Source organism: Bos indicus x Bos taurus, chromosome 12, assembly GCF_003369695.1.
Source record: "Bos indicus x Bos taurus breed Angus x Brahman F1 hybrid chromosome 12, Bos_hybrid_MaternalHap_v2.0, whole genome shotgun sequence".
Lineage (NCBI taxonomy): Eukaryota > Metazoa > Chordata > Mammalia > Artiodactyla > Bovidae > Bos > Bos indicus x Bos taurus.
Window position 1 is genome coordinate 20,121,615 of NC_040087.1, and position 22,199 is coordinate 20,143,813.

The 22,199-nt window shown below is 43.0% G+C and overlaps 1 protein-coding gene across 5 annotated transcripts in view; it reads left to right on the top strand.

Annotated features, from left to right (window-relative positions):
- The first annotated feature begins 20,698 nt into the window (after nt 1–20,698).
- RNASEH2B (ribonuclease H2 subunit B) overlaps nt 20,699–22,199 on the top strand; it is a 62,843-nt gene continuing 61,342 nt past the window's right edge. For 2 of the 5 annotated variants that reach the window (XM_027557308.1, XM_027557304.1), the window contains exon 1: nt 20,943–21,026. Coding sequence is in view for 2 of the 5 variants with exons in the window: in XM_027557302.1 (XP_027413103.1) it covers nt 20,963–21,026 (64 nt within the window). In the remaining 3 variants the exon portion in view is untranslated. Of the gene's footprint in view, nt 21,027–22,199 lie in introns of all 5 variants that reach the window. The other 3 variants (XM_027557302.1, XM_027557303.1, XM_027557309.1) reach the window with 3 other exon arrangements.

Here is a 22,199-nt window from a genome sequence, read left to right on the forward strand (position 1 = left end):
ACCCATTGATGGATACTTGTGTTTCTCCTAGCTTTTGGAAATTTACTTACTTTCTAAAGCTTAAAATAACATTGTAAGATGCTTTTCAAACTAAGTACTATTCAAGTACTATTGTACCTACTATTTCAAACTAAAAAATCTGCAAATTATCAACATTTTCAAAAATACATGATTTTTTCACTAATTAACGTAGTGTAAAAAAGAGAGGAAAGCATAAAACTGTTCTTAACTGCACAGATATCTCAAAACTCTTCCATCTTCTATATACTGTTTTTGTGATTTTTCTCTGCCTTTCCCTTTCTTCCCTTTTATGATACAGTTAAGAAGAAACTGGCTGTTAAATAACCCTTAGAATAGCCAACATGTATAATGATTACTGTTTGGTAGTTAGAGCTTGTTTTGTTTTATTTGCACCTTTGCCAAATAAAGCAAAGATGTATTGCTTCTTACCTCCCAATTCTCTCATCTGGTTTCAGTATTCTGCTTCCTGAAGAACATAATTCAGTAGCTCTTACAACAAGGACCTAGTCGATTTCTCAGGCTTTGTTGCTCTGAAAGTCTATTTTGCCCTCACTCTTGAATGAAAGTCAGAGGACCATAGTTAGACACATCACCGTGAAACCTCAGGATACCAAGGAAAGAGAAGCCTACTAACTTAACTTAGATGTAGACATTTGGCATATGACAGAAGCAGCATTATAATTAGTAGTCTTGGGAAATTTGGCAGCTCGGATAGATGAAAAACCTAAATTAAAAAAAAATGCAATATTGTAAAAGTTTGGAAAAAAATAGAAAATAATATCTTTATGGTATTGTAATATAGTTATTACTATATAAGATTCAATAACATAAACTATAAAAAAAATAAACTTAAATATCTTAAACTTTAAAAAATCCTCATACAATACCTTATACAAGGTAGAAAAGCCACACACATGGAAGGATATTTGCATAGCACACAGCAGACAACTACTGTTATGTAAAGAATTCCAAGAAATCCATAATTAAAAGTGAAAATAGAAAAACTGGGCAAAGAATGTGAATAGGCAATTTATAGAAGAATAAACTTGAATAGCCAGTAAGCATGTGAAAAGATAGTTAGTCTCACCAATAATCAGAGAACTTAAAAATGAAGAAACATTGAGACGGTCCCTTACACTCACTGGCTTGGCAAGGAAAATATTTGAATCTAACTACACAGAATGTTGATAAGGACATGAGAGAAAAAGAACTCTTAAAAAGAGTGAATTGCAAAGTGATTAACTTTGAAAAATTTACTGCTGCCAGTGGCTCAGTAACTAAAAATTGCCCTGCCACTCCAGGAGACATGGGTTCAATCCCTGGAGAAGGAACTGGCAACCCACTCTGTACTCTTGCCTAGAGAATCCCATGGACAGAGGAGCCCGGTAGGCCACAGTCCATGGGGTCACAAAGAGTCAGACATGACTTAGCGACTAAACAACAACTACAACAATAAATTTGAAGGCACACGTAACCTACAACCTGGCAGTTCCACATCTGAGTGTCAATTATCCATTTAATAAAATACTATAAAACAGAGATTCCTTTTCTAAAATAAGGTGTAGGGATACTCTTAATGTTATGTTCTACCTTATGAATAAATACACTTTAAAAAAATCATTTTAGGATAAGAGTACTTAGGGTAAGCCTACAGCCAAATACCTATCAAGGTAATGCTTTCCACAAAGGTTTTAAAGTCCTTAATCGTTAGAGCAGGCAGATACACCTGACTGTAATGTATAGATTGAAATATTATAGCCTATCATCATTAAGCTTAAATCAAAAATAAGTAAAGATTAGCATCTTGGTACAACCGCTCCTCACTCAATGAGTGACAGTTATTTTCAAATTATTTTCCTGCAGTCTTTGGCATCTGTGCTGCCCTGCACAGCACCCAGCCTCACCCACCACTGGAGAAGCCAGGAGTGTTCCTGGACAGTGGAAGAGGTGCTGGGGATGTGCTCACAGTCTCCTGCTCTTCCTGATGGTAAGTGGATGCTCAGAGGCAGTTCATGTGACACGTATCCCCCTTCTTAGTATCTCTTATTCTATAAAAGGAGAAAGAATAAAGGAGGGGAGAGGAAGTCTAGGAGACGAAAGAGAAAAGCAAGAATAGAAGATGAATTAGAAGGGCTGTGGTTTTCAAACACAAGGCCTAAATAACAGAAAATGCAAACAGAATAAAAAACTTAAGGCTATGGGACAAAGGAATATGAGAAATGAAATCTTTAATCTGAAAAAAAAAAAGTTTGATGATAACAAGCAACAGGAGTCTTAAGAACATCCTGAAGTGTCCTTGATTGTACTAAAGGGAGAACTGGACTGAAGTGTTTCTCGTGGTCATTTAATGTCTGTAAGAATGGTAGGTGTACATAATGTACATGATGTAAATGTAAATGATGAAAAACAATTTTGTAGGGGAAATCAAAGCGCTCGTTTGGTTTAATATGGCCCGAACAAGCTAAATACACCCACTTTATTCAAGGGCTTTGCAGCAGTCCATGGACTTTTTCGATTCTATGAGACCCTGGGGATTCCAGCCATACTTAGGATTCACTCGCCTTGTAGTTTTGGTACCAAAGCCTTACAAATGCTGTTTGTGTAGAGAAATCAGTGATGTTAAAGAAAGCCATCATTCATAAGAAAAATTCCAAAGGGAGCAGTAACACTAAATGGTGAAAATGCCAAAGATATGAAAAATAAAGACAATTGTTACAAGACACAATAGCTCTGAATGTTTGCTTTTATGTGACAGATGTTTTTAACCAAAGCTCAACGTTGGCAGTTTAAGTACACTTGTGATTTTAATTTGTATTCTATCCCCTTTTCATATTGATGTCTACTTACAACATCTGTGAAGGCTCTGTAACCTGAATTTGACAGGGGAAAGCGAACAGACTGCCTTTGGAGTATTTCCATTAAGTCCACGTAATAGAATGTTAACAAAAATCTTAAATAGCTATTCTAATCATCAACAGCAATCTTACACAAATTAAATTAGACCCAAAGGGCCTGATTAACTTTAAAATGCCTTACAGGCATGTAGCATAAGTTCAACTCTTTTTCCCTTTGGAATAGAATAGGATTGTTCGGTGTGTGTCTGATGTACAGTTTAAAAAAGAAGTTAGCGTGCATGTCGGATTCATAAGGACTCAAGACAGAGTTTCGTTTTCTTTATCAGGAAACCACACTTCTGTGCCTAGAAATTCAGTTACACCACAGCCAAGCTCCCTGTTTACATGCAAAGTAGATGCTTTGAAAGAGGTAGAGAACACAGCTCTTCTAATAAGCTCAAGGAGGTCTTGCTGGTAAAGAAAAGAAGATATAACAATAGGCATTAACATTAAAATGATGCCATCAGCAGAGGTTAAAGCTGAGCTAGAATTTCTGTAGTTCAAATCCACCTATCAAGAAATAAGCTGGATTCATGATGTGAAGTATAATTATACTATGAATCAAGGAAGAACCGTTGTTATAAATATCTTCCATTCTTTGCTTTAGCCAGTTCCCCAGAGGCCTGTCCAAATGTACTTCTTGAATTTTCACTCATCTCAAATTCCAGCCATCATTTGTACATTTTGGTATAGTCTCCAGTCTTCATGGATAGTTGATAACTTCATGTAGGCACCTTCCTTCCAGCTGCATGGAAACACGTAATTTCTGCCCAAATAAATAGCAGTGAATGAGAAAGTCGATTCATATTAAAGAATGTTAACCACCCAAAATTCCCAAAACTACATATGGACATTTGAGGAAGATATGGCCTTTCAAGTCTTACAAAGCTATCACAGACACCCACACTTGTCAACACCCCTGTGTTCTGGGACCCTAACAGTAAGTTTTTTCACCCACTTAGGAGTTGTTCTCTGTGCTCCATCTCCCCTGACACTGGATCAGAGTCACGCAAAATGTCCACTGCCTGCAGAATATTCATTAGTACCTTAAAGAACCAAAACACTCTCCCTTTCGCACATCTCGGGATTTAATGACCACCTAGATCACCAAGGATAGACCCAGATTCATTCAAGTCAATGGCAGTCCCCCAGCCACTGTCACTGGGTCAAGAATGGGCATGTGATCTGAGGTGATATAGGCAAGGAAGAAAGAAGGACTCCTATTAATATTTCATGCTTCAGTCTAAACCAGGAAGTGCATAGCTCCCACTGCCAGCAGCCAAACTGTGAGCACGAAGAGAACCAGTCCTAGGATGAAAGTGATTATGCTTTACCTTTGTGAAAGTGTCAGTCGCCCAGTCGTATTGACTCTTTTGTGACCCCATGGACTGTAACCTGCCTCTGTCCATGGAATGCTCCGAGCAAGAATACTAGGGTGGGTTGCCATTCCCTTCTCCAGGGGATCTTCTTGACCCAGGGATGGAACCTGGGTCTTCTGCATTGCAGGCAGATTCTTTACTGTCTGAGCCACCAAGGAAGTCCTGCCTTTGGGATCTAGTTATACAAAGAAATTTTCTTAGTGTTTATGCCAACCTGAGTCAGGGATTTTAATTTCCTGTAGTTGAAAATACTTAACTGATTTAAGGGGTCTTCTGAGAAATTTGTATTCCAATGTCTCTGAATTTTTCCTAGAATTCAACCTCCAGTTCATGAGGGCTGGGCCAAGACGCTGTGAAGGGTAGTGTGTGCTCCATGCCTTCTCTGTTCTCCAGGGCTAGAGATCTGGTTGTGAACCAAGCATGTGCTTGGTTTTCTAAAATGGGTTTATCTCCCAAGAGAGTTCTATCCTCATGCAACTAGACTCTTCCTACCCGCCTGCCAAGTATGTTCAGGTATGCCGTAAAATATATCAGGCTAGGCTCAAACTAGAACCTTTGTTACATAAATGCATGTATTTTTTATTCAGTTCAGTTCAGTCGCTCAGTGTCTGACTCTTTGCGACCCCATGGACTGCAGCACGCCAGGCCTCCCTGTCCATCACCAACTCCCAGAGTTTACTCAAACTCATGTCCATTGAGTCGGTGATGCCATCCAACCATCTAATCCTGTTGTCCCATTTTCCTCACGCCTTCAATCTTTCCCAGCATCAGGGTCTTTTCTAATGACTCAGTTCTTTGCATCAGGTGGACAAAATATTGGACTTTCAGCTTCAGCACCAGTCCTTCCAATGAATATTCAGGACTGATTTCCTTTAGAACTGATTTGATCTCCTTGCTAAAACCCACTTTCTTAGTTTATCTTCACACCCCTCAATTTTAGATGAAACCTGGAATGAGGAAGGGGTGGCTCAGACAGTAAAGAATCCTCCTGCAATGCTGGAAACTTGGGTTTAATCCTTAGGTCGGGAAGATCCCCTGGAGGAGGGCATTCCAACCCAATCCAGTATTCTTGCCTATAGAATCCCCTGGACAGAGGAGCCTGGAGGGCTACAGTCCGTAAGATTGTAAAGTCGGACATGACTGAGTGAGCATAGCACACAGGCTCCAGCTAGAACACTTGTTACATAAATAAATGTATTTTTTATTCATTTGTGCTAAAACCCACTTTCTTAGTTTATCTATCTCCACATCCCTCAATTTTAGAAGAAACCTGGACTGAGGAAGGGGCCAGACTCAGGAGAACAGCTGAGGAAAACCAGAGCTGGGACTGACCTCACATCCCTGCCCTCAGTTCAGGGCTCTGCCTGAGGCAGACATGCAGCTTTCCAGGGCAACCCCAGTGCCCTTCCCCAATGGCCTGGGAGTGTAACGTATGCATTATGCTGGGGATTTGGAATAAAACTTGAAATTCTATATTTAAGAAGTCTGAATTTTTTATATCAGCCAAATTAGCTGTTTACATGATTTTTGCTATTTTTCTTGAAATAGGGCTCAGGTGCAGTGAAAATCTAAAGAAGAACCAACCACTCAGAAGGGCTCTAAGCTCCAGGTCAAAGCTCCACAGATGCCATCTGACTGATGATAAGGTTCGTCCAATTACGCTTGCCCTTTTTTCCATAGGTGTGTTTTAAATTAATTGAATGGTCATTTAACAACAAAAATTTTATATTTTATTTTATTTTTTATGGTTCTCCAGTAATAATTTTATGGGGTGTTGATTTTTACATGTGTACAGCTTCTCTAGATCAGATTGTTTTTAACTAATTTTCCCTTCCTTGAGTTTTACTTTTATATAATTTGTTAAAGTAGAATTTTAAAATTTCTAGCTACTTCTTGTAATTAACTTTCTTTTTTTTTCCGTTTCTTATATGATATTATTCATGTTTCAATGCCATTCTCCCAAATCATCCACCCCCTCCCTCTCCCACAGAGTCCAAAAGACTGTTCTATACATCTGTGTCTCTTTTGCTGTCTCGCATACAGGGTTATCATTACCATCTTTCTAAATTCCATATATATGCGTTAGTATACTGTATTGGTGTTTTCCTTTCTGGCTTACTTCACTCTGTATAATAGGCTCCAGTTTCATCCACCTCATTAGAACTGATTCAAATGTACTCTTTTTAATGGCTGAGTAATACTCCATTGTGTATATGTACCACAGCTTTCTTATCCATTCATCTGCTGATGGGCATCTAGGTTGCTTCCATGTCCGTTAAAATATAAAATTTTTATTTATTTATTTTGTTTATAAAATTTTGTATTTTAACAGAAAAAAAGAAGTAGACTTTTAATTTTCTGCATGTGGACCTTTCATTTCATGCCTTGTGCTCGTGCTCAGTCGCTTCTGTTGTGTCTGACTCTTTGTGACCCTGTGGGCTGTACCCGCCAGGCTCTGTCCATGGGACTCTCCAGGCAAGAATGCTGGAGCGGGTTACCGTGCCCTCCTCCAGGGGATATTCCTGACCCAGTGATCGACCAGTGTCCCCTGTGTCTCCTGCACTGCAGGCAAATTCTTTACTACTGAGCCACCTGGGAATCCCACTTTATACCTAATCCATATGAAATACTTGATTGTAAAAAATTGCTACCAAACAAATCTGGAAACGTGGTTTACAATATATCTCTGACCTACTCAAGAATACACACTGCTTCTTTCCTTCTTTCCCTCCCTCCTCAAGTCTAGAATTCTCTGGCTGATTTTCAAAGCATTCTGTGACCACACACCACTAATCAATTATTCCACTTCACCACCTCCCGTGCTCTCCAACATATCTGCACTATAGACAGATTCAGCAACATACTCTGATACTCGATCCGGTTTTAGCCCCCGTTTAGAAAACATCTGAAATGCCCTCCACCCTTCTACAACTAACCCCAAGAATCCTCATAACCCCCTCTTCATTACTGGTGAGCCCACACGCTTTGCTGTGGCTCAGCCTTATCCATTGCTGTGTCATGTTTTTCTAATTATTTCTTATGTGTGGGCCTTTTCAAATTTGATTGTACACATTTTAAGAATAAGCAGTGATGGTATTCTTTCCTGTATTCATTCTGCAGAGCACCTTACACAGTGTGGAATGTGAATGATCCTCTACAAATGCTTGTTGATGATGGAAAGAAATAACCTGGAATACAGATGAAAAGGCACCTTCCCCTGCATCACTGGCCCCCAGAGCCTTGGTTGCCTTGGTCGTGCTCAGGTACCACTAGCATCTCTTATGTTATAAGCTCTTATGAGGACTGATGGCCAAGCTTTCTTGTTCTCTTCCTCAGTGTCCTTCTTTCTTTGTTGCACATTCTGAGTAGATCAGTAAAGATCAGTAAAGAGTAGATCATAAAGATCAGGTCTATAGAGTTGGTGGACAGAATCTCAAATTTCAGAGGACATCTGTGACATGGGTAATCCCTTCTAGTTCCAAGTAGGCTAGGATCTAAGCTGTTTCAGCAAAGCTCTTATTCTCAAAATCCCCAGGCAGTCCTGAAAGTCTTACAGAGATCTGAAATTATTTCTTATGTCTAATCCAAATCTCTCTGACCTCAACTGAAGTCTGTTTCCTTTATCACAACACTAAGGATTGATAGAAATAGAGACAGGGCTTTCTTTGCTGAAAACCATGTCCACACCCTAAAACTGACCAAAAAAAAAAAAGTATTTATCAGGCTATCTTCTTTACAACATGAGCTGTACCTTTTCAGTCTTTACATAATATCTATAAAGGCTGTCTGTTTGGAATAGTGTAGGTGGAGACTTGAAGTGTGAACCCAGAGTGCAGTGTGCCCTGACTCGCTTCTTACTGGCATAGCCAAGAGGGATCTGGAGGACGAATGAGAGGCATGGCCTCAGTGAGGCTTAATTTATTAAATAATTTAAAAACCAGTGGGAATTTGGGCACAGAAGATGAAATCAATGAGTAGTCACTTCACCAAGACATTCTAAGAATTCACAGAGTACCAACAAATTTTTGATTCTTGAGAAATTATTATTTGGATTCAATAGGTTGTCCTTGAAAAGTTTAAAACCTTTAGATAAAAGTATCTTTGTTAGCCAAAAGAAATCATAATTAATACTCACTGATGAATTTTCCCTTCATAATTATTCTACAGCAATTATTCTAATTTTTAGACTTCAAAAAATTTGCTTATTCATCCACTAACGAGAATTTACTGAGCATTGATTATGCACCAGACTCTGTGCTGTGAGGAAATAAGACAAGATAGATGGGTCCCTGCCCTTATGGACCTTACACACCTCAAGGAAATATGTCACACAGGGACAAGTTTAATTCGTACTGTGACAAGGGCCCTCCAGCACCCTCTTCCTCTTCTTCACACATGTGGCTCCTTTCTTCCTTCAGGGTCTCAGTGAAACTGTCATGTTCTCCAAGAATCCTCTCCCCACCAGCGACTATGCTCTGGTCCAGCTCAGACCCCTGACTATCACTACTTACTCTCCTGTGGGTGTTTTTAGACAGTCTCTCATCCTAACTAGACTAAGAACTCCACAAGGACACAGAGCCTGTCTCTTGTCCTGTCATCTTTGCTGACCCTCGCCAACATCTAGCACAATACCTGGCTCACAGATGGAACTCAACAAACTTGAGAAGTGAGTGAATGAACACATGAGCCAAGAAGAGAAGGAGATCTAAGAAATGAGCTGGCTTCGTCCAGGAAAGGAGGACATGAGAGGAGTGTCGGATGGGAGTGGAAACAATTTCCTGGCAGAGGAAACATGTGCCTGATTTTTGAGGCTGGAAGGAGCATGGCATGCTGCAGAGGCAGAAAGAAGACCAAGAGACTGGAGTTGTAGGGACCTAGTAGGTAGTGGGCAGTGGCTTCCCTCGTGGCTCAGACGCTAAAGAATCTGCCTGCAGTGCAGGAGACCTGGGTTCAGTCTCTGGGTTGGGAAGATCCCCTGGAGGAGGGCATGGCAACTCTCTCCAGTGTTCTTGCCGAGAGAATTCCACGGACAGAGGAGCCTGGCGGGCTACAATCCATGAGGTCACAGAGTCATACATGACTGAGCTACTAACACACACACACACACACACACACACACATACATAGTGTTGGGCTGGGGTTGGTTCATCTTGGCTTTGAATGCCAAGCTGAGGATTTTAAATTTTGAAACGTTGTTGGAAACCGCTGAAGGTGTTTAGGCAAGGCAGTGATTTGTTCAGGTTTTCACACCATCCGCATCAGTGTTCAAAAGCATAAGTGGATAGTGGCTACCCTAACAGAGAAAAACAGCTATAGAGCGTTCCCATCATTGCAGAAAAATCCACTGGGTAACACTGTGGAAAAAATTGGCCACTCTTGCTGTGTGGTCAGTCGATTGGAGGGGACATATCCAGTGTACGATAAAACTTGAACCTATCCAGTGACAAATCTAAGAACTTTTTTCAGTGGCCAAAGAAAAAAAAAATTTAAGTACAACCTTGTTGAAAATGAATTCCGAGTTTTGAAAGGGCAATTTAACGGTTCAGAAAAGTACCAGTGCTTATATATTCATAAAACCAAGCTGTTCTCAAACATTTTGAAAAACTTTAAAAAGGTTTTTGAGATCTAGTTCTAAAATTTGCACTGTTTTCTAAAACAACTATATCTAAACATTGGTCTGGAGATAATGAACAGAAATCTATTAGCAAATTTACTAATTAGGGTCATGTCTACACTTTTATGGAAACATTAAACGTTTGTTTATTTGAAGTAAAGTCTCTTTAGTCAGCTACCATAAATATTGGCTGCCTGTCAGAAATGATGTGCCCGAATTTCACATGTTTTACATTTCCTAATAGTGACCCAGCTCACACAATATTTTTATATGACTACAACTGTTATGAAAGCAGAGTATCCTATATATACATTGACTTTTGATTAATGAGCTAATGGTGGTTCCCTGTTGCAAGTCATTAGGCCTTATGTGTGTTCAGCCAAAGCTCACTCAGAGTTGACAAAGATGTTGATTATGTCATCCACATGCTAGGGTGTAGCCAGAACGATCACATTACCGATTAGCCATGCTCTTTTAACTGTACATTGCAACCCATTACTAGGTTGTAAAATCAACTTAGTCGATGTTACCAGGAATAAGGAAAAGAAACCTAATAGCCTAGATTTAGAGTCCACTGAACATTGATGTGTGTAAGTTTTGGTTCGTGTAAGTTTTATTTGTATGTGTGATGGCTTCATGCTGTAAAATATATTTCTTATTGTGGATGACAGTGGAAATATTTTGAGCAACACTGAGCTTTTCTGTCGTGTTTTTAGTTGCAACTATTCTTGATTGTTCTCCCCTTTTCCCTTTTCTTATCCTTTATTACACTCTTTTAGCTTTCCTTGGTCAGCCCTCTGGAGAATCCCATTTTATCTCTTCCCATGGCATATAAGGGCTTCCCTGGTGGCTCAGACGGTAAAGCCTCTGCCTGCTCCAGGTTCGATCCCTGGGTTGGGAAGATCCCCAGGAGGAGGAAATGGCAACCCACTCCAGTACTCTTGCCTGGAAAATCCCATGAACGGAGGACCCTGGTAGGCTGCAGTCCATGGGGTCGCAAAGAGTTGGATGTGACTGAGCGACTTCACTTTCTTTCTTTCTTTCTTTCTGGCATATAAGGTCCTCACTTCTCCATACTTGTCTCCTGCTTCTCTTCCCCTTGCTCATTTTGGTCAAGCCACACAGCCTTCTTTGCTATCCTGTAATATGCCGTCAAAGCTGTGGGCTGGAGCTTTTGCACTGGTTGTTCCCTGTCCCTTCCCTCAGATATATACATACCTAACTTCCTTTTCTCCTTCAGGTCTTTGCTCAAAGTTCACCTTCTTAATGAGGCTGACACTGACTGTTTTATTTAAAACTGCAACCCTCCTCGTCCTCATGAGCCCCTTGCCCTTCGGTACTTCTTTCCTACAGAGGACTATGCTATGCTAAGTCACTTCAGTCGTGTCTGACTCTGTGCGACCCCATGGATTGCAGCCTAACAGGCTCCTCCGTCCATGGGATTTTCCAGGCAAGAGTACTGGAGTGGGGTGCCATTGCCTTCTCCGCCTACAGAGGACTAACCCCCTTCTATTAAGGTCAGACAGACTGAGCGACTTCACTTTCACTTTTCACTTTCATGCATTGGAGAAGGAAATGGCAATGCACTCCAGTGTTCTTGCCTGGAGAATCCCAGGGATGGGGGAGCCTGGTGGGCTGCCGTCTATGGGGTCGTACAGAGTCGGACACGACTGAAGTGACTTAGCAGTAGCAGCATTGCACTATAAAATCTATTTATTATGTGTGTTGCTTGTCTGTCTCCCTCCACTAGATGTAAAATACAGGAAGACAGGCATTTTTATTTATTTACTGATATAGCCCAAGGCACCAGAACAGTGTCTGAAACAGAGTAGGTATCAGCAATATTATAGAATTAATTTAGATTTGCCCATGCAGGGAGAGAGAGAGAGAATGAGAAGGACCAAGCATCAAAGTAACCAGGGGATTGCGTGCGTGCTTAGTTGCTCAGTCATGTCCAGCACTTTTGCGACCCCATGGACTGTAGCTTGCCAGGCTCCTCTGTCCATGGCATTCTCCAAGCAAGAATATTGGAGTGGGTAGCCATTCCCTTGTCCAAGGGGGTCTTCCCAACCCAGGAATTGAACCCCGGTCTCCTGAATTGCAGGCAGATTCTTTACCATCTGAACCACTAGGGAAGCTCCTAACCAGGAGATTGTTATTGCATTATTAGGTCATTTCCTGCCTTTTATCAAAACTTTCTGAACACTGATGCTTGTAAGCACTTTTAAAGGACAATTGCTTTATGACACTCTTAAAGAACTGTTGTTTAGTCACTAAGTTGTTTCTGACTCTTTTGTGACCCCATGGACTGTAGCCTACCAGGCTCCTCCGTCCAAGGGACTTCCCAGGCAAGAGTACTGGAGTGGGTTACCATTTCCTTAAAGAATTAGGAATACTTAATAAACTAATGAAGAAGACTCTTAAGTTTTCAGCAATGTTACATGGTCAATGTAGCTACTAAAGTCAAAATGAAATTGAATATTATTCTGTTGAAGATGCAGCAGTTCTTCCTTAAATAGTCAACCATTACTTATTTTTTCTTTTGAAAAAAATCAGGTGGAATTCACATTACTAAGAAAATTGTTAATCTTTTGCAACAGATCAGCCATATTTAGCAATTGCATTTCCTATTTTTTGCTAGTTTGACAGAATGAATTAATAAAGTATCACATTACTATTTGAAAAGTATTTTATTTGTAGGGAGAGAACAGCAGAAATGTACTGCTTAGATGTTATAAATGAATGTGTATCTTTTTGTTGTTCAGTTGCTCAGTCATGTCTGACTCTTTGTGACCCCATGGACTGCAGCATGCCAGGCTTCCCTGTTCTTCACCATCTCCTGGAGCTTAAACTCATGTCCATTGAGTCTGTGATGCCATCCAACCATCTCATTCTCTGTCGTCCCCTTCTCCTCCTGCTGCCTTCAATCTTTCCCAGCATCAGAGTTTTTTCTAATGAGTAAGCTCTTCACACCCTGTGACCAAAGTATTGGAGCTTCAGCTTCAGTATCAGTCCTTCCAATGAATGTTCAGGATTGATTTCCATTAAGCCTCTTAATTGAGATCATCAGTAAAAGTTATCAGAACTAACCACATGAGAACCAGAATGTTACTGTTTTAGTAGCTAGGAGGAAGCACAGAGTTTAAAAAAAAAAACTAGAAATGAATAATATTGCTATTATCAAACTAAAAATATTAACTGAACAATTTTTAAAAATATATCAAAGTAGAAAAAAATGATTAAAGGACAACTGCGGTTAGATGTTAGTCACCAATCTTTTATTTTTATCATTCTTCTTAGTTGTAATCATGCCCTATATACAAGTTTGTATCCTGCTTTTGAAAATTAATATTTAACTGAAAAATAGCCAACATTTTGGCATTTCTCCATTTCTCCTTGTCAGATAACTCATAACTTAAAAGATACATCTCAAAAACTCTGCACTATATAAAATATTAAAAGCACATATAAAAGCAAAGTGGGAATAAATAGAACATCAAGTTACTGAAATTTTCTGAAGTGATTGCTTAGGCTGTCAGGAAGCAAAATATGTAATTATTCGACTGTCTGCTTCACTTGAGGAGTAGGAAATGGCAACCCACTCCAGTGTTCTTGCCTGGAGAGTCCTGTAGATGGAAAAGCCTGGCGGGGCTACAGTCCATGGGGTCACAATGAGTCAGACACGACTGTGCAACTGACCTACTGCTTCACTGAAGCGTGGCAAGCCTAGCTCTATAGGTTGCAAAAGTACATTTTGGAGCTTAAATTGCCTGAATTTTCATACTACCTTAATTTTACATAAATATATGTAAGGTTTATGACTGTATGCACACACAGAGAGGAAGTGTGTAAACACGGTGTCAAGCTCAAGTTTAGCCCAAGAGCAACCTGCGGTTGATCAAGCAGATCCAATACTCAATCGAAGGAGGCAGAGCACAGGCCATGGGAAGTCAGGGGTGTTGGGTAGGAGGGGGCTGGGAGGAAGCTTGGGAGCGTTGGGCTCTGGCTGGCTGACCTGGGGAGGGTCTAAGGGCACAGGGATCCACTCTGGCTCTGGTGCTATGAGAAGACAGGGCAATTCTACCATTGGTGTCTCCTCTACAAGGAGGGGAAGCTGGGAGAGGATGAAGCAGTAATTGCAAAGAAGTAGCAGTCACTCATTTCGGCTAGGAGAGGAGGTGTTCAGGATTTTGCAGGTCACCCAGTGACCTGTTTTTGTCTTTGCTTCCCCCAAATCGTGAAGTGGCCTTACTCTCTCATTTTATCGTGGTCTCAGGGCAGCCTTGTCTGAGGCTGGTATGGTCCTGGGAGAGTCACAGGACCCAGGGGGGCCAGCTTCTGAATGTCTGAGGCTGCTGTTCTTTCTCTCTCAATAGCTTTAGTCATTCTTGTTCTATAACTGGCAGATCTCAGTTTTATATGTGGGTATTTGCATATAAGATATGCAGCCTTTTGCAACAAGTACGATCCTGTTGGGTTGAGTAAGAGAGTGAATATAAGAGGAAATATTATCCCCAGAAAGAACAGCTCAGTACTACTCTTTGGTCTCCCATCTAAACAGTTGGCCCTTTTGAGAACTGGTGCCCTTCTCCTCCCCATCTTTTGCTTGGGTACCACATTGCCTTCCTCGTTATCCCTAGATGAATGTTTGGCAACAGGACAAAAACACAGCAACAATCCTTTCTCAGGATAAAAGTGATGATAAACTAGGATTTTCACTCTCATTTTGTTTTGAAAGAAGAATTCTCATAAGTGTTTAATAATTTATAAGAGGAAAAGAATTTTGTTTCATTATCAGTTCAGACTCTGTGTTCTGATCATTACTAACCATTGCTAGAGGTCACTGGACTCTGAACTGTCTTTAAAAAAAATTTTTTTTCCCCAGTTCTTTTTTTTTCTTCCACTAGAAAACAAACATTTCTTATTTCTGGTATTTAGAAGAGTTTTTTTTTGTTTCCCTACTCAGAGGTATTAATGTTGCTGTTCCCTTCTTACTCCTTGGAGAATGACCTGTTGGTCTCTTTGTGTGTCAGTATAACTAGTACAAAAATTAATTTATGGAATATTTTATGATATACTAAATATAATCACATTGTTCTTGCTTATAATACTTAGGAATGCCACACTGACTTTTACCATAACTGCCTATCTACCCACATGCATGTCTACTCAGAAAATATTTGTGGGGCATATGCTATGTGCCCATACAGCTTTGTTCCAGGCATTGGGACACTAAGGAAGAAGAGAGGGGAGGCCAAGAGTCCAATGTCTGGGTTGGAATTCCTGCTCTGCCACTGCTGGGTAATTAGTTGACCTTGTTAAAGTTTACATTCTTTCTCTGTAAAATGTGGGGATCACACTGCTACTTCCCCTTAAGACCACTGGGAGGACTGAAAGAATCAGTTACATGTTCACTGCCGTGCTTGTCACAGTTAGTATGCGGTAAAAGTCATCTCCCTCTCTCTCTCTCTCTTTTTTTTTTTTTTTTTGAGGATAAATCGTTGAATTATTAGATGCTGTCCTTCTTCAAGGAACTGACTGAAAGTCAGGCTCACTCCCTTGTAAGGGGGCATCTCACTCATTCATGGGGAGGGTGTTTGGAGAGAGGAAGAGGAGTCCTAATGAGAAGTGAGCCTGATGGGTGAGGGTCCAGGCTAAGTGGAGAGTGAGAGAAAAGGCAGAGTTGAGAGCTTAGTCCATAGTTGTGTGTGTGTGTGTGTGTGTGTGTGTGTTAGTCACTCAGTCATGTCCGACTCTTTGTGACCCCATAGACTGTAGCCTGCTAGGCTCCTCTGTCCATGGGATTTTCCAGGCAAGAATATTGGAATGGGTTGCCATTTCCTTCTCCAGGGGATCTTCCCAACCCAGGGATTGAACCTGGGTCTCCTGCATTGCAGACAGACTCTTTACCATCTGAGCCACCAGGGAAGATTTAGTCCATAGTTGAGAGCAGCTCAGTTCCAACATGAGGGACACAGTGTCAAGTGCTGACAGAGAGCAGTTTCTTAGGACCTGCCAGACCGTGGTCAAGGTGGGGAGGGAGGGAAGCAGTGGAAACTGACGGGAGGGGCATGTGAGGACCAGATCTCATGGGCCATGTGTTCCAAGCTTAGGACCTTAGACTTTACCCTGAGGACAGTAGGCATCTGGAACCCATCTGGAACATCACCACTTCCAAGAAGGTTGTTGTTCAGTCACCCAGTTGTGTCAGACTCTTCACCACCCCATGGGCTGCAGCACACCAGGCCTCCCTGGTGTCCCTCACCATCTCCTGAGTTTGCCCAAGTTCATGCCCTTTGCATCCAACCATCTCATCTTCTGACGCCCTCTTCTTCTCCTGCCCTCAGTCTTTCCCAGCATCAGGGTCTTTTCTAATGAGTCATCTCTTCGCATCAGGAGGCCAAAGTAGCGGAGCTTCAGCTTCAGCATCAATCCTTCCAATGATTGGCATGTGAATGTGAAGTCACTCAGTCATATCCAACTCTTTGTGGCCCAATGGACTCTAGCCTAGCAGGCTCCTCTGTCCATAGAATTTTCCAGGCAAGAGTACTGGAGTGGGTTGCCATTCCCTTCTCCCTTCTTCCTTGAGGATCTTCCCAACCCAGAGATCGAACCCGGGTCTCCCACATGTGGGCAGACACTTTACCATCTGAGCCACCTCAGAATAATCCAATGATTATTCAGGGTTTATTTCCTTTAGGATTGACTGGTTTGATCTTGCTGTCCAAGACAGCAAGGGTTCCAAGAAGGTACTTAACTAATTTTTTAATGGATAAAGGAAATTGCATAGAGATGTTTGTTTCAGCACATTAAAAAAAAGAAAGTTTTCAAACTTGGACCTACAATGAATTATACTCTGATTCACAGGACATAGTGACAGTCATCCACATGCCCCTCCAACCCCTCTTTTGATATTTCTTGCCTTCTCATTCCTTATCCCATTCTTTTGCCGTTTAAAGACACCCATTTCTTTCTTGTGTGTTTGATATGTGGCCTTAAATATGCATGTATCCTTCTAAAAGATATGTTGTTTTATGTATTTTTAATTTACCGATATTTTTTTTCTGCCCTAAATCTTTTCCTACTTCTTTTTTTCCCTCTTGATATAAAGCATCCACGTTGCCATGTGTACATTAGTTCACCATGTATACCTCTAGTTCATTGCTGGGCTCAGTGGGTAAAGAATCTGCTTGCAGTGCAGGAGACTCAGGTTTGGTCCCTGGGTCAGGAAGATCTCCTGGAGGAGGGCATGGCAACCCACTCTGGTATTCTTGCCTGGAGACTCCCATGGATAGAGGAGCCTGGTGGACTATAGTCTATGGGGTTGCAAAGAGTTGGACACGACTAAAGTGATTGAGCACACACTCCCACTGCATAGTCCATATATAGTATACATTATAGCATTGTTCAGAATAACAATTTGAAATAACCTAAATATTGCAGGTTAAGGAATGGGTCAGTAACCATGGTACATTAGCACTGTGAAATAGCCTGTCTCCAATGATGGTTCTGGATGCCATGGGAAAGGTATTTATGGCAATGTTAAGGAGAAAAGCAGACAAAAATAGTTTTGTACTGTCCTTATTGCCAAATTCAGACTCAAATTGAAGAAAGTAGGGAAAACCACTAGACCATTCAGGTATGACCTAAATCAAATCCCTTATGATTATACAGTGGAAGTGAGAAATAGATTTAAGGGACTAGATCTGATAGATAGAGTGCCTGATGAACTATGGACGGAGGTTCATGACATTGTACAGGAGACACGGATCAAGACCATCCCCATGGAAAAGAAATGTAAAAAAGCAAAATGGCTGTCTGGGGAGGCCTTATAAATAGCTGTGAACAGAAGAGAAGCGAAAAGCAAAGGAGCAAAGGAAAGATATAAGCATCTGAATGCAGAGTTCCAAAGAATAGCAAGAAGAGATAAGAAAGCCTTCTTCAGCAACCAATGCAAAGAAATAGAGGAAAACAACAGAATGGGAAAGACTAGAGATCTCTTCAAGAAAATGAGAGATACCAAGGGAACATTTCATGCAAAGATGGGCTCGATAAAGGACAGAAATGGTATGGACCTAACAGAAGCAGAAGATATTAAGAAGAGGTGGCAAGAATACACAGAAGAACTGTACAAAAAAGATCTTCACAACCCAGATAATCATGATGGTGTGATCACTCACCTAGAGCCAGACATCCTGGAATGTGAAGTCAAGTGGGCCTTAGAAAGCATCACTACGAACAAAACTAGTGGAGGTGATGGAATTCCAGTTGAGCTATTTCAAATCCTGAAAGATGATGCTGTGAAAGTGCTGCACTCAATATGCCAGCAAATTTGAGAAACTCAGCAGTGGCCACAGGACTGGAAAAGGTTTTCATTCCAATCCCAAAGAAAGTCAATGCCAAGGAATGTTCAAACTACTGCACAATTGCACTCCTCTCACACGCTAGTAAAGTAATGCTCAAAAATCTCCAAGCCAGGCTTCAGCAATATGTGAACCATGAACTTCCAGATGTTCAAGCTGGTTTTAGAAAAGGCAAAGGAACTAGAGATCAAATTGCCAACATCCGCTGGATCATGGAAAAAGCAAGAGAGTTCCAGAAAAACATCTATTTCTGCTTTATTGACTATGCCAAAGCCTTTGACTGTGTGTATCACAATAAACTGTGGAAAATTCTGAAAGAGATGGGAATACCAGACCACTTGACCTGCCTCTTGAGAAACCTATAAGCAGGTCAGGAAGCAACAGTTAGAACTGGACATGGAACAACAGACTGGTTCCAAATAGGAAAAGAAGGACGTCAAGGCTATATATTGTCACCCTGCTTATTTAACTTATATGCAGAGTACATCATGAGAAATGCTGGGCTGAAAGAAGCACAAGCTGGAATCAAGATTGCTGGGAGAAATATCAATAACCTCAGCTATGCAGATGACACCACCCTTATGGCAGAAAGTGAAGAGGAACTAAAAAGCCTCTTGATGAAAGTGAAAGTGGAGAGTGAAAAAGTTGGCTTAAAGCTCAACATTCAGAAAACAAAGATCATGGCATCTGGTCCCATCACTTCATGAGACATAGATGGGGAAACAGTGGAAGACTTTATTTTTGGGGGCTCCAAAATCACTGCAGATGGTGACTGCAGCCATGAAATTAAGAGACGCTTACTCCTTGGAAGAAAAGTTATGACCAACCTAGATAGCATATTGAAAAGCAGAGACATTACTTTGCCAACGAAGGTCCATCTGGTCAAGGCTATGGTTTTTCCAGTGGTCATGTATGGATGTGAGAGTTGGGCTGTGAAGAAAGCTGAGCGCCAAAGAATTGATGCTTTTGAAGTGTGGTGTTGGAGAAGACTCTTGAGAGTCCCTTGGACTGCAAGGAGATCCAACCAGTCCATTCTAAAAGAAATCAGCCCTGGGTGTTATTTGGAAGGAATGATGCTAAAGCTGAAAATCCAGTACTCTGGCCACCTCATGCAAAGAGTTGACTCATTGGAAAAGACTCTGATGCTGGGAGGGATTGGGGGCAGGAGGAGAAGGGGACAACAGAGGATGAGATGACTGGATGGCATCACCGACTGGATGGACATGAGTTTTGAGTGAACTCCGAGAGTTGGTGATGGACAGGGAGGCCTGGTGTGCTGTGATTCATGGGGTCGCAAAGAGTCTGACACAACTGAGCAACTGAACTAAACTGAACTGACTGTGAAAACAACCACATAAAAACACATATTCAAACAGCCAACGGCTGGGAAGGATCAGAGAAAGATGAAGATAGCTCGAGAGCAGTGCCGCTCTGCTGCCTGCCCCAGAGCTGGCCTCCGGGTGCCCCTGCTCTACCAGAAAGGCTTCCTCTCTGCCAGGTGTTTCTTGCAGTCACCTTCAGTTGCATTTGTCTGCCCTGGTGGGAAGTAGGATAGAAACAGAGAATCTTTTCAGAAGGCCGAGATGATCTAGTGCTGCAGCATTTAACTGTCTTCAAGATTAAACAAAAAACGTTAAACGCCTTAAGAGCTATGCATATTACTCTTTCATTTGTGCAAAGAGTAAGACACAGGAACTTGTTTGTGAATGGAAACATTCTGGAAGAGCAGATAAGAGACTGATAACAGTAATTACCCCGGCGGAGGGGGATTGGGGATCTGGGGAAGCAGGGTGTCAAACTTATTCTTGTATGAGATACACACTTGGTACCTTTTCTAAAACCGTGTACGATTAAAATTTTTGAGAAGTTTAAATACGTAAATATCATGACTCTGACTTTGTAAACATCGCTTTTTAAAAATCTTGACTTTAACTCGTTACAAACCAACGTCTTCCAAAACAACAAATGTACATTTTGGGCCTCAAACTGTGCCCCTCTTTGGAGTAATGAGGACTAACCACAATTTGAGGTCTGCTTTGCATGCATTTTGTCATGAATCACAAAGCACACCAGATTCTGGCATTAATTCCAACGCAGATGCAAGCGCTATCCAGAAACGTTGACGGGGAACAGCGGCAGGAGGATTCGGGTGTGACGGTTCTTGTCCTCAGAACGGATTTGCGCCAGGCTTTGCGCGCTGCAAGGTGTGCGCGCGTCCGCCAGCCTACTGGGGCGGCGAGCGTCAAGCCTCCCGGTGCCCCACGGCCCAGGGACCCGGCCTCCCGCGATCTCCCCAGGGCTGCGCTCCGCCGCACGCGCGGAAGGCCACTGGGAGCGCGGACCCGGAGCCTCGGGGCCCAGGCGACCCCGCCCCCGGGCCGCGTCACTAGGCGCCGCGGGTGAGCAGCTACCATTGGCCGAGCCGCGGAGGGGGGAGAGGCAGCGACCCTTCCCCGCCGGCGGGCTACGAGCCAGGGGGCCGGCAGCCTGGGCCCGGCGCTCAATTTAAACACTGAAATCGGGGCTGCTGGCGGACTCCGGAAACGAAACCACGTACGCCTGGCCGGCCCCGCGCCCCAGGCCCCGCCGCATTCCCGGAATCGACTCTTCTCCCGCCATTTGCCACCCGCCTTTCGCCAAGCCCGCGCTCCGAGGGCTGAGGCCCACGGCGGCCGGGAGCGGACGAGCGGCATGGCGCGCGGCGCGGACGGCGGGGACGGGGCTCGCGTCTGGCAGCACGTGTTCCTGCTCCCAGGTAACCACGCCGGCCCTGGGGCGGCGGCGGCGCGCGCGCGGGCGCGCGCGGCCCGGGCTCCTGCCCTGGGCGGCCCCGCCCGAGAGCGCGCTAGGCGGGTTCTCGGCGACAGGGCGCGCCCCCTCTGGCCCGCGGTCCCTCGCGCGCGGGCGAGTCCTGACTGTGGCCGAGTCAGCGCCGAGTATAGGGGCCGCCGACCCTGGCCCTGCCCCCGCGGCCGCGCGTGGGGGACCCGAGTGTCGCCCGGAACACATGGTTCCTCCTCTTGGTCACAGTGCCCTCGGTTGAGCTTTTTTTTTTTTTTAAACCTGAGCCGGAAGCGCAAAAGCAGACCGAGTTGATTTTCCCGGTTCGGGTTCTTTGTGGGTCGGGTGGCCTGGAGGGAGCGGCGCAGGCTTGGGGAGGGCGGCGCGGGTTCAGGACCTGGGGGCCAGCCGCGAGGCCTGGAGGTGTCTGCTCTTGGGGTGTAATTTGGTATCTCCTAGTCGACAGTTGGCTTAGCGTCTGAGCCTTACTAGATGGGAACCTAGAATCCAATAGGTCCGCATTGACCTGAAGGCGGTACTGTCTTAACACTTATCCTGCACTGGGACATGCCTTGATTTGTGAGGCTGCATGGTGGCAGGGGATTCAGGCAGGTAGCTAAGGATTGGAGCCAGCCTTGTCAGCCTCTCCAGGATGGTGACCACATCCAGGCCTGCAGGGGCTAGGGATGGTGGACATCAGTTGGCACCTATGATGGCATGAAGTGGCAGAATAAATGGAGTTTGGGACCAGGGAGTGCAAGCCAGAAAGTTTTGGCCTTTTCATAGGAGGATACATTGATTTGATGGCATAATTGAATATCGGAAAGCCCATTGTTCTCTGTATCTAATTTTGAGATGTAGCTCAGCAAATGCAGTATTTTTGCAGTAAATGAGACTCTGATGTCAGGTGTAGTTGCCCAGTAATTTGGATTTTCATGTGTGCTTAGTTGCTCAGTCGTGCCCGACTCTGTGATCCCTTGGAGTATAGCCCGCTAGGCTCCTCTGTCCATGGCGTTTTCCAGGCAAGAATACTAGAGTGGGTAATCATTTCCTTCTCCAGGGAATCTTCCTGACCCAGGGATGAAACCTGAATCTCTTATGTCTCCTACACTGGAGGCCGATTCTTTACCCTCTGAGCCATCAGGGA